Source organism: Podarcis muralis, chromosome 16 (genome assembly GCF_964188315.1).
Source record: "Podarcis muralis chromosome 16, rPodMur119.hap1.1, whole genome shotgun sequence".
Lineage (NCBI taxonomy): Eukaryota > Metazoa > Chordata > Lepidosauria > Squamata > Lacertidae > Podarcis > Podarcis muralis.
The window spans coordinates 22,305,671-22,318,184 of NC_135670.1; the positions used below are offsets into that span (position 1 = coordinate 22,305,671).

General features: G+C 47.5%; 1 protein-coding gene across 1 annotated transcript in view; it reads left to right on the plus strand.

Moving 5' to 3' along the window:
- Positions 1-12,514, plus strand: part of CCDC60 (coiled-coil domain containing 60) — a 51,244-nt gene that overhangs the window by 33,716 nt on the left and 5,014 nt on the right. Inside the window, exons 4-12 of the mRNA XM_028709267.2 lie at positions 3,380-3,571; positions 5,038-5,160; positions 6,257-6,361; positions 7,148-7,238; positions 8,616-8,847; positions 8,955-9,042; positions 10,283-10,348; positions 10,913-10,993; positions 12,094-12,183. Coding sequence (XP_028565100.2) covers positions 3,380-3,571; positions 5,038-5,160; positions 6,257-6,361; positions 7,148-7,238; positions 8,616-8,847; positions 8,955-9,042; positions 10,283-10,348; positions 10,913-10,993; positions 12,094-12,183 — 1,068 coding nt within the window. The remainder of the gene's footprint in view (positions 1-3,379; positions 3,572-5,037; positions 5,161-6,256; positions 6,362-7,147; positions 7,239-8,615; positions 8,848-8,954; positions 9,043-10,282; positions 10,349-10,912; positions 10,994-12,093; positions 12,184-12,514) is intronic.

The following is a 12,514-nucleotide window of genomic DNA, read 5'->3' on the forward strand; positions in this document are numbered from 1 at the left end:
TAAGGTCTTCTCCCCTTATATGTCACATATATATTTATCAAATATGTGAACACCAGCCTTATAGGGGCATAAATGCATCTCACGATGGAAGCCACTGTTACATAGTCATCTTAGCACAGTTGCTTTTTAACTGTTATATTTTATAGGTTTTTAGCTTTTTGTGTTTGTTTTATTTTTTTGTGAGCTGCCTTCAATCCCAGTTCTGCAGAAAAGGTGGGATATAAATAAATCGTGGTGAAGGGATAGCTCAGTCGGTAGAGCATGAGACTCTAAATCTCAGGGTTGTGAGTTCGAAACCCACGTTGGGCAAAAGATTCCTGTATTGCAGGGGGTTCGACTAGATGATCCTCATGGTCCCTTACAATTCTATGATCCTATGGTGGTGACGATGATGATATACCAGTGTGGTGTTGTGGTTAGAGTGTTAGACTAGGACCTGGGAAACCACGGTTCAAATCCCCACTTGACCATGAACTTCCCTGGGTGATGTTGGGCCAGTCACTGCCTCTCAGTCTAACCTGCCTCACAGGGATGTTGTGGGGATTAAATGAGGAAGGGAGAGAAGAGCGTTTCCCACCTTAAGCTCCTTTGAAGAAAAGGACAGAAATGCAATGAGGAATTAATAATAATAATAATAATAATCTGCACTGCAGGGGTTGGACTAGATCAGGGGTCTGCAACCTTTAAGACAAAAAGAGCCACTTGGACCCGTTTCCGAAGAAAAAACAACTGGGAGCCGCAAAACTCGTCATTATAAAAATAACTTTTTTGTCACTTTTTATTATTTCTTTGTTTGACCCCTCAGAATTATTCCTCCTCATAGAAATAAACGTTAAATTAACAAGTTACCTTTTTGTGTGTGTGTGTGCACTAATGCACGCACCGCCCCCATGCGACGTCACAGCCAGTACAGTGCCCGCCACAGTGGGGAGTGTCGGGGCGCACAATGCGCCTCCTCCCCTCGCTAGTATCCGCCCCGGAGCCGCGGCAAAGGTGTAAAAGAGCCACATGCGGCTACGGAGCCGTGGGTTGCAGACCCCTGGACTAGATGAACCTCGCAGTCCCTTCCAACTCTATCATTTTCTCAATATATATACATGTGTGTGTGTGTGTAATAATTTTGTTTTACAATTTAAAGTACTCATTTTTGTATCCTTAAGATATCAGTGTCTTCCCTTCTTATTCCATGGTTCATTTTATATATCATAAATCCCTGCATATTTTACAAAAAACGATACCATTCAGTATTCCACTATTACATCCATCAAAACTTATTTACACTGTTGAATTTATCTTAATGCTGCAAGCGTTTTCAGCTGTACAACTCTATGGTTTTCTCTACGATTCTGTGATGAATAATGGACCTCAAAGCAATTTACAAAAAGAGTTTAGATTAAATCATCTTAAAAGAAACAGTTAAGCACAGCCATTAAAAACCTCCAGAAAATAATGAAATTCAGCAATGACCAAAAATAATCAAATTCAGCAGTGGCCAGATTAAAACACATGGCAACTTTCAATATGTCTGCGTAGGCTTTGCCTAAGCGAAAATGTTCTTGCCAGGCGCCAGAAAGAGCAGACTGAAGGAGCCTGCCAGATGTCTGTAGGCATGTAAGGTTGACAAAGGCTGTTTTAGGTAGTCCAACACTTGGGTCAGGATGATGTGCTCCTCGGAGTAACCCTCCTTTCTCAGACTCCTCCATTATGGGCTAGAACAGGGGTCAGCAAACTTTTTCAGCAGGGAGCCAGTCCGCTATTCCTCAGACCTTGTGGGGGGGCCGGACTATATTTTGGAAAAAATAAAATGAATGAATTCCTATGCCCCACAAATAACCCTGAGATGCATTTTAAATAAAAGGACACATTCTACTCATGTAAAAACACACTGATTCCCGGAACATCCATGGGCCGGATTTAGAAGGCGATTGGGCCAGATCCAGCCCCCAGGCCTTAGTTTACCTACCCGTGGGCTAGAATAGGGAATTCAATAGCTCACCTTCCATAAAGGGTCTGTGTTTAGGCGTACAGGGTGTCCATCAGTTCTAGTACAGGAATCTGAATGGTAATCACGGCGGTTAGCGAATTCCTATAAATCCTTTTCGTTATATGAGAGGGAGTTGGCAGCACAGATGGCAATTGCGCACCTGTGCAGATGTTTCCTATCGCGTCGCAATCAACGCAAGATTGCTGGAGGGCCTGCGGGCTCTGAGGGACTTCCTTCCACCTTTGGTGGGAATGCCATCAGGTTTCATTATTCCGGTCCCGAGTATATTAAGAAATATCCAAAACAATTAAATCACCTGCTCAGGCTTCCCCACAACTGTCATTCGTCAATATGTGGACAGACAGCTTGTCACTCCGAAGAGCTCTTGATTTGGATTTTCGCTGCCACTGGGATTTCAACAGCCCAGCAATGGGAAACCTTGAAAAAATCCGCATTTGGCTGTGTGGTATTATAACTTACAGACTTTGGCTACCATGGGAAAAAATGCACAAAAATCGTGTATCTCCAGGGGGATGGAGGGTCCAGAATGCTTTTAAGTCATCCAGTAGGATCTTATTTCCTACTATTTAGGGCTGGGCGATATCTGGTTTTCAACATCGTGATATATCATCAGCTAAACGTTGTGCTATACCAGGCATAGGCAAACTCGGCCCTCCAGATGTTTTGGACTACAATTCCCATCATCCCTGACCACTGGTCCTGTTAGCTAGGGATGATGGGAGTTGTAGTCCCAAAACATGCCTGTGCTATACTAATATATCACAATGTCTGAAATAAGGATGGAGCTATGTAGAGGCATTGTCTGGCTTCATGGTTTTTACAGCAAGCCGATTTTTGCATCACACACACACACACACACACACAAACATCATGATTCGCAATATACTGCCAGGTTAAAAATTATGAAACCAATATCGAAACCATTTTTGGACGATGTATTGATGTATCACCCAGCCCTACGATAGACTGTGATGCTCAACGTTCACCAACCACTGCAGCTCGTAATGTATTGCTTTATTCTGGCGCGTCACCGTTTCTTTTCCTTATTATTGATTCTTTGTTTGCCCTGTTTATGTTGTGATGTAACGTCCTACTACTGCACTTTCGGGGTTGCGATTAGTGTTCACAAAGATCTAAATTTTAAAAAATTGAATTAAATAAGTTCTCCTGACAGGAATGAGGAAGAGGAAGGCCTCTGAGACAACCCATAATCCTTTGGGTCCTGGACTTCTTTCAACATGGGCTCTTTTACTCTTTGCAGAAATTGAGAGAGACAGAGAATTCTTCTGGAGGGTTGCTGGAGGGGAATAATGTATCTCCATATTGGTAGCTTTGCCATCACTTCAGTGCTTGACCTCCCGCCATTTTTAACAGGTATCTGATCAACTCGGTGAAGATCGGGCGGGGCTACTTCCATATGCTTCGCAGAGAAACTCTGGAGAGGCAGGAGGCAACCAGGCTGGAAGAGTGGAAGGAGCAGGAAAGGCAGAGGACTGACTGTCAGCCGCCGAAATACCCATCATCCTCGTCCTCCGATGAAGACTCAGGGGATGAAGAACTGACTGAGTAGGTGTTCTTCGAGGCTCTTAATCTATTAACAGCCATTTCCTTTTTCCAAATGTGACCTCTAAGTGGCGCCATCGGGTTCCTGAGGTTCGATTGAGAGCTGAGCTGACGGCGTCTCAGGAGATCATCCACACACACCTGTTTGCACGGTTGACTAGCTCAGAGTTGGCCAATGCGATGCCCTCCAGACATTTTAGACAGTGTGAGAAACGGCCATGTAACCTAGGGCTGCCATATTTCAAAAAGTAAAAACCGGGGCTTGTCGATTGACTTAGGTCTAAGATCCATGATGCATGGCAGCCCTACATACACCAAGTGGGACACGGGCGGCGCTGTGGTCTAAACCACTGAGCCTCTTAGGCTTGCCGATCAGAAGGTCGGTGGTTTGAATCCCCATGACGGGGTGAGCTGCTGTTGCTCTGTCCCAGCTCCTGCCAACCTAGCAGTTCGAAAGCACACCAGTGCAAGTAGATAAATAGGTACCACTGCGGCGGGAAGGTAAATGCCCTTTCCGTGCGCTCTGGCTTCCGCCACGGTGTCCGGTTGCGCCAGAAGCGGTTTAGTCATGCCGGCCACGACCCAGAAAGCTATCTGTGGACAAATGCCGGCTCCCTCAGCCTGATGTGAGATGAGTGCTGCAACCCCATAGTCGCCTTTGACTGGGCTAAACCATCCAGGGGTCCTTTACCTTTACCTTACACCAAGTGAGATTCTTGGCTCAGTGTCATCTACACTGTCTGGCAGCTGCCCTCTAGGAGCTCAGTCCTACTTGGAGATTCCAGGGATCGAGTCACAGACTTTCTGCCTGCAAAACAGATGCTCTACCCCTGACCAATCATAGGAGGCTTCCTTATGCCGAATCAGACCATTGGCTCACCCAGCTCAGCATTTTCTACACGGGCTGGCAGCAGCTCTGCCGGAGTTCCTCGCAGCCCTACCCAGAGATCGAACCTTTTGGCAAGCAGAGCGTGTTCTCTGCCCCTGAACGCCTCTCTTGCACATGGGTTTAGGGTATACACGCAATGGCGCTCACAGACCGGACATTAGTATGGGGGAACAAGTGGAGGCTCTGCATGGCACAATTTGAATCAGTATTAGAAGGAATTATGATAATATCTCTGTGCCCGAAGCACATGAGACACTTTTCACAATATAAATCAGCTTTTTTAAAAGAAGATTCCCCAGTCTTGCATTAAAGGAACATCTTTAGCTGTTAAGCATGCAGGAGACCAAAGAGGAGGGTGATTTTGCTATTATGACATTTTCCTTGTACAGGACTCCGCAGTTGTAAATGTCTATGGGGGTGCTAATTTTGCAGGTCAGGGTGCTCTTCAGAAAGGACGAGGAGTGCCAGGAGTGGGTGTAAATCAGATCAATACGCAGTTCCTGTCTAGAACAGATTGTGCTTTTGTTTTCTGACAGCTCTGTCTCTTTGTCTCTCTCTCCCCCCACCCTCCACCCCCAAGTTTCTTTCTAACAGAATGTCCCTTTCTGAGAGAGACGGAGAAAAAGAAGAAGAAGAAAATTGTCCGACCTTTCACCCCCGTCTACAACGGCCTGCTGTCGGAAAAGCATCCCGATGCCCATTTGTACGTTCGAAGGCGTTAATAACGTCAGGAATAGTCTCCGACTCTCTGCATGCCATTTCTTTTCAGAGACCACTTGCAGTTTGCCTGTTGGTCTGGGGAAGGCTCTCTTTACATGCTCAGAGGGGACTTGGGCTCCTTTATATTTGTTCCCCTGGGGAAAGGGGGATCATAACCACGTATGGAACATGAAGGTGCTAAGCAGGTGGTTAAAGGAAGAGAGTTTGTTTCCTTTGAACAGTACCTGCAAGAGAGTTTAGCATATATTCTATGTCCAGGGCAGCTGTCTACCAGCTCCTTCTGGTATGCTGGCTGAGACCCTGCCTGCCTGCAGACTGTCTTGCCAGAATGGTGCGTGCTCTGGTTATCTCTCGCTTGGACTACTGTAATGCGCTCTATGTGGGGCTACCTTTGAAGGTGACTCTGAAACTACAACTAATCCAGAATGTGTCAGCTAGACTGGTGACTGGGAGTGGCCGCCAGGACCATATAACACCTACATCGGCTCTCAGTATGTTTCCGAGCACAATTCAAAGTGTTGGTGCTGACCTTTAGAGCCCTAAATGGCCCAGTATACCTGAAGGAGTGTCTCCACCCACATCATTCAGCCCAGACACTGAGATCCATCTCTGAGGACCTTCTGGCGGTTCCCTCACTGCAGGAAGTGTAACTACAGGGAACCAGGCAGAGGGTCTTATCGGTAGTGGCGCCTGCCCTGTGGAACACCCATCAAAATGCCAAAAGAGATAAACAATCGTACAACTTTCTGTAGACCTCTGAAAGCAGCACTGTATGGGAAGTTTTTAAAGTTTTTTGCTGTGGGGTTTTTCATATTCTGTTGGAAGCTGCCTGGAGTGGCTGGGGAAACCCAGTCAGTTGGGTGGGGTTTAAGGAATTTATTATTGTTATATCTAGTTAAACTTCTGTTTTGAGGACCACAAGCCCAAAGCCCGGTTGCATAGTTCTCTGCTTTGTGGACCATTTCCCCCTCTCAAAACTCACAAGCCCTGCAGCCCCTGAGCCCGCCCCCTCTGCCAATCAGCCCCACCATCTGCCAATCAACTCACCATCTGCCTTTCTCTCTCTTTTTCTTTGACAGCGACTCCATCTTCCGGCAGCTGTGCGCCCTCAACTGGCTCTTGGAAGCTTTGACTCTGGATCCCAACAGCAGCATGAAACCTGTGATGACATGCTGGAATCCCAGGTGGGTCTTGGTGCCTTCAGGCCAGGTGATGGAAATGGATATACCTTGGAAATGGGCAGGTGGCTCTGAAAATAGAGTAGAGCAACTCCTCTGTTGGTTGGGGTTGAGTGTGGCTTCACCCTGTGAGTAAACTATGCAAAAAATCACCCCATGAGCTTGGGTTGAAGAATTTAGCCAAGGATTCAGAAGGCTAAAAGTAAAGGGACCCCTGACCATTAGGTCCAGTCGTGGCTGACTCTGGGGTTGCGGCGCTCATCTCGCTTTATTGGCTGAGGGAGCCGGCGTACAGCTTCCGGGTCATGTGGCCAGCATGACTAAGCTGCTTCTGGCGAACCAGAGCAGCGCACGGAAACGCCGTTTACCTTCCCGCCGGAGCGGTACCTATTTATTTACTTGCACTTTGACATGCTTTCGAACTGCTAGTTTGGCAGGAGCAGGGAGCTCACCCCGTCCCGGGGATTCGAACCGCCGACCTTCTGATCGGCAAGTCCTAGGCTCTGTGGTGTAACCCACAGCGCCATCCGTGTCCCATTTAGAAGGCTACACAGCTGTAAATTCCGTATTCTATACTTTCAAGAGAGGACAGGCCACTAGCCGTAAGAAAAGCACTCTGCATGTGTTTAGAGCCAGAAGCTGGGCACTTTCCATGACTGGGTCCTGCCACTGGATGTAGAATCTGTGGCTAGGCCTAAGAGTCAGTTGTGTCTCAGCGGTGCCAAAAGGGGCTTGGAATAAAAGCCAGGGTGTAGCCACTGAAAGCTCGCCCCCTTCATTTTTCCCCCTTAGGCAGTACGGCGGTGCAAAAAGTTCCTTGAAAGTCATCGCGAAAGAAAAGACGGTGAAGGCTCGATGGGAGCACTTTCTCTTGCAAACAAAGGTAAATCGGTTTATGCCAGTTTCCAAATACAGCCGTACCTTGGATCTCGAACGCCTTGTGACTCGAACGTTTTGGCTCCTGAACGCCGCAAACCCGGAAGTGAGTGTTCCAGTTTGTGAACGTTCTTTGGATGCCAAATGTCTGGCGTGGCTTCCGATTGAGTGCAGGAAGCTCCTGCAGCCAATCGGAAGCCGTGCCTTGGTTGTCAAACGTTTTCAGAAGTTGAACGGACTCCCAGAACAGATTCCGTTTAACAACCAAGGTATGACTGTAGTTGTTTAGTGTTTGTTTAGAGCCTTAAAAAAACAAATCACCATTCCTGACACCCTCCCTGGGGTTCTGGGGTTTTCCGCCAGCTCTTCAGAACAGTTTCCATGGCATGTGTGGTTGGAGGAGGAGTGTAAATTCTTTTTCTGGTGGGGTGGTTACTTAGTGCTATACTGGGTAGCTGTCATTGTCTCCATACTGCAGATGGGATAACTGAGGCTTGCCTTATGGCTCTGCAGTGAGTGTTGGATGCCACTACACATAGGCTCAGCGCCTCCACCCCACCAGCCCCTCATACTTGTTTTTATACCATCCATCATTGGTGGGCTCTGAACCCCCCTTCCAACAACTAGCTATTATTGTTGCTGCTGCTGTTGTTGTTGTTTACTAAATTTGTATACCAATCTATACCCACAGGGCTCAGGGCGGTTCACAACATAAAATCACAATATGGAAATACAAAATACATAATAAAAACAAGAACAACATAATAATCCCTCCCTCCTCCCCAACACATTTTAAAAGGGCATTGGATGCCAATCAGCCCAAGGCCTAGTTAAAGAGGAACATTTTTGCCTGGCCCCTAAAGGTGTCTAATGAAGGCGCCAGGCAAACTTCCCTGGGGAGAGCATCCCATCCACGCAGCAACCAGAAACGTAGCCAATAATTCTCTGTATTGAATTCCACGATTATTTCTCCTTCCGGTCAAGAAGAGTGCTAGAATCAGGTCTCAGCAGAGGATTTGGTCTTGTTCAAAAAAGACCTCATTCCAAAAAATTTGACCTATCGGGCAATCCCACTGCAGGCAAAGCAACAATCCTCTTCTCCGCCATAGTATTGTTGGAGTTTTATAACATATGGAATTTTTTACAAGTGTCCGGTCCCAGCAGAATAGCATCTTCAAAGCACCTCCTTGAATGCGTGCCAAAATGGCAAATCTGACCACATTTTCTCCCCCTTTGTTCATCCTCAAGCCAGGTGCCTAAATCGGTTTCCCATGTTTTCCTAATACTTTGTGGAATTGTGTGTGTGTGTGTATGTCTCTGTCAAACAGTAGGTCCATCCTGATGAGGCACCGCCTCTTAAGGGCTTTCTGTTGCATTTCTCCAGAGCAGAAAATACACCCAGAAAGGACAGTACCGGGGCAGGAGAATCCCCAAGAGGTCTTCCACCATGAGCATCTCCTCTCCCCACAGCAAAACGACCCTGACCAGCACAAGCTCCCTGTCGCCCATCTACGACGAAGCGGCCCAGCCCCCTTCCGACAGCGCCAAGGAAGGGGAGGAGATGGAGTCCATCTTCAGCAAGACAACCAGGGAAGAAGAGGAGCCGATGTGCTACCGTGAGTCCCGGAGAGCTCAGCGACTCCCCTCTAGGCTGTCACGGCTACCCCTCTCCAGAATTTATTTATTATATCACCTGCCTCCCCCCCCCCCAACCTCTTCTCAGAACTGCAGACGCTGCTTCAGATGATACACGAAGACGTGGCGAAGAATTTTAGCAAAGAAAATATGTTTTGGAACTTGACACACGGCTGGTACGTCGGGCCTTTTGCAGAAGCGGACGGGGTCACAGTATAAAGAGAGAGTGAAAGGCGGGGTATCAAGTCCAAACTCCTCCTCCTCTTCCTCCTCCTCTTCTTCCTCTGCCCAGTCCCTGAGAGCCAGTGTGGTATAGTGGTTAAGAGCGGTAGTCTCGTAATCTGGTGAACCAGGTTCGCGTCTCTGCTCCTCCACATGCAGCTGCTGGATGACCTTGGGCTACTCACACTTCTCTGAAGTCTCTCAGCCCCACTCACCTCACAGAGTGTTTGTTGTGGGGGAGGAAGGGAAAGGAGAATGTTAGCTGCTTTGAAACTCCTTTGGGTAGTGATAAAGCGGGATATCAAATCCAAACAGTCGCGGCTTCCCTCAAAGAATTCTGTGAGTCTTGTTTTGCCAAGGGTGCTAAGAGTTATTAGCAAACTTCTCTTCCGCCTCGTGGGCCTACGTGTCTCGGAGTCATTCAACAGCTGATCCCTCTTTCCAGGGAACTCTGGGGATTGTAGCTCTGGGACAGCAGCGGGGTGTCTTCTAGTGACCCATAACAAACTGCAGCTCCCAGGATTCTTTGGGGGAAGCCATGAAAGTTTAAATCCCACCCATCCTGCTCACAACTTCTTTGAACTGTTGCCTTCGGGCAGAAGATATAGGACAATGAAAACACGAACCACACGCCTTCTGAATAGTTTCTATCCAAGAGCTCTGATTGCACTAAATAATGATCTCAGGGCCAGTTGCAAGAAATAGCAAGCAGGGAGTAGGAAGGAATGAGATAGGTTTTAGGTTATGTTATGCCTTTAATAGGTTATGTTATATTCTGGATTATGTTATGTTTTTATAGATTATGTCTGAATAGGATGAGAGTGTTGGAGATACGTGCAAATGTGTATGTGAACCCGGTCTTTGGGTGGGTGTTTGATTTTCGTTGTTGTGTATACTGTGTATATACGGACAATGACAATAAATTTATCCTTATCCTTAAAGTGGCATTGTCCTTCACATATGATGTGAGTGTGGCTTAAGAGTTTTCCCATCTCCCCAATTTCCTCCAAAGGCCCTACCCAGAGAGCCCCGATTGGACAACTGCGGAAAATTATACCTGTTAATTGGATCGGATGACTGTGTATCTCAAAAGAGAGGCCAGATTTGGGGGGGGGGCATTTCTCATTGCATTTTTGCTTCAGTCCCTGCATTCTGGTCATGTGCTAGACTCAGTTTCTGCTCCTTATTTTGCAGCTCGCACACCATACTGTCGAGACGTGAGCTGGAGAGCGAATTTTCATTTGGGCAGAAGGGCAAAAGGTAGGGACTCTGCAAGAGAACGCGACGGAGCATGGTGCACATGGCAGCGATGCAGCTGAACATATCATTTATTTCTGTGGGTTTTGCTGCAATTCAGACACAGTTTTTCTTCATGCAGTTGCTGGAAGCCACAGAGCATCCCGCCTGGCCACTGCAAGAACAGGATGAGCAGCTGAGATCTTATGTTCAAAGGAGCTCTAGTGTGAATATTATGGGTGCAATGGCAATACCATGAGTCAGTGTGGTTGCTTTGAAATGTTTTTAGATTGTGTGTGTGTGTGTGTGTTTAAAAAATGTCCATATGAAAACTCGCCAGTATTTTTTAATGCAAATTTATCTCAAGGGATAGCTCAGTCGGTAGAGCACAGGAGGCAGGGTTGTGGGTTCAATCCCCATGTTGGGTAAAGAATTCCTGCATTGTGGGGGGTTGGACAAGATGGTCCTTGAGGTGCCTTCCAACTCTGTGATTATTATTTTTTATGCAATTTTGCGTAAAACACACATTCCACCATCTTTGTCTGCCACTCCTCTATTGTTGGTAAATCCGAGTGTCTTGCTTTTCAGCTCAGTTTCGTCCTCGAAGGAAGAGAAGACCAGCACAGGAGTCGCGAAAGAGGAGACCTCAGGGGAGCAGAGGCCAAAGAGGTAGGGAGGGGGAGCAACCGTGTACAGTGGTACCTCAGGTTACATACGCTTCAGATTACAGACTCCCCTAACCCAGAAATAGTGCTTCAGGTTAAGAACTTTGCTTCAGAATGAGAACAGAAATCGTGCTCCGGCGGCGCAGCAGCAGCGGGAGGCCCCATTAGCTAAAGTGGTGCTTCAGGTTAAGAACAGTTTCAGGTTAAGTACGGACCTCCAGAACGAATTAAGTACTTAACCCGAGGTACCACTGTAGTGGCAAGTTCAGAAGGCCAGGGTGCCTTCAGCATCATCCTAGGATTATGGAACAATCTCATAATGACCTAATAATACTAATTAGGGATGCCTTGCTACAATCAGTGCAGCTAGCTCTCCATGTGCTGCCTTTCAGCTAGCTCTATTTTCTGTCCACGTACTGGGACAAAAGACTTGAAATGCTCCAATACAAGGGTCTGCAACCCATGGCTCCGGAGCCGCATGTGGCTCTTTTACACCTTTGTTGCGGCTCCGGGGCGGATACTAGCGAGGGGAGGAGGCGCATTGTGCGCCCCGACACTCCCCACTGTGGCAGGCGCTGTACTGGCTGTGATGTCGCATGGGGGCGGTGCGTGCGTTAGTCACGCACCGTCCCTACGTCACCTTCCCGGTTTTGCGGCTCCCAGGTTGTTGTTTTCTTCGGAAACGGGTCCAAGTGGCTCTTTTTGTCTTAAAGGTTGCAGACCCCTGCTCCAATATATTCTTTCAGAGCAACTTAAATCGTGTTTTCTGTGACGTTCCATTGTACATAACAGAACTTGCAGGCCGTTCTCTTGAAACTGAAGTGTTGGTAGGATTTGAACTCTGGACTTGCACTCGTTGCAAAACAGCAGCACGGGTCCTCAAGTACTTGAGAGTCCTAACTCTGGATGTCTGGAAGAGACAGGTGCCAAGAGCAATCGTGTATGAGAGAAGCGCTCCGGGATTCTTTGCCTGAGTAATCGAGACTGGATTCCTCAAGCTAACAATCCTGGGTCCGCAAACTTTTGTATCCTTGTTCTTGCACAGAAGCCCCCTGATTTCAGACCTGCTCTCCCTCCATTGTTAGCTGTCATTGTTCCTTGCAGTTCGATGACAGTGACTGTCCGAGAAGATAAAACGGTGACAGCGACCTACTCGGACGAAGACACCACTGAGCAGCTCAACAAACCTCAAAGGTAGGTGTGCGGAGGTAGGCTTCTTTCCTGAGGGTCAATAAGATGGACTCTATTCTGGCTGTGCAGAAGCTCCTCCCACAAACTCTGACATCACCCACGGGAGGAGTTTGCACACACACCCAGGGAAGTCTCAGTGGCAGAAAGTAAGGTGATGAAGGTGACCTCTCAACATACTTGTTTCTAGAGCAGGGGGTTTAGTGGGCTGTTCAGCTGAGTTAGCATAGGAGAGAAACATAGGACAGGGAACTTTTTTGTCCCAGGAGCTGAATCAGAGGCCGTCCGGTGAAGCTGAACAGTGGGAGTTTCAGGGCTGACAAAAGAATGGGCTTCT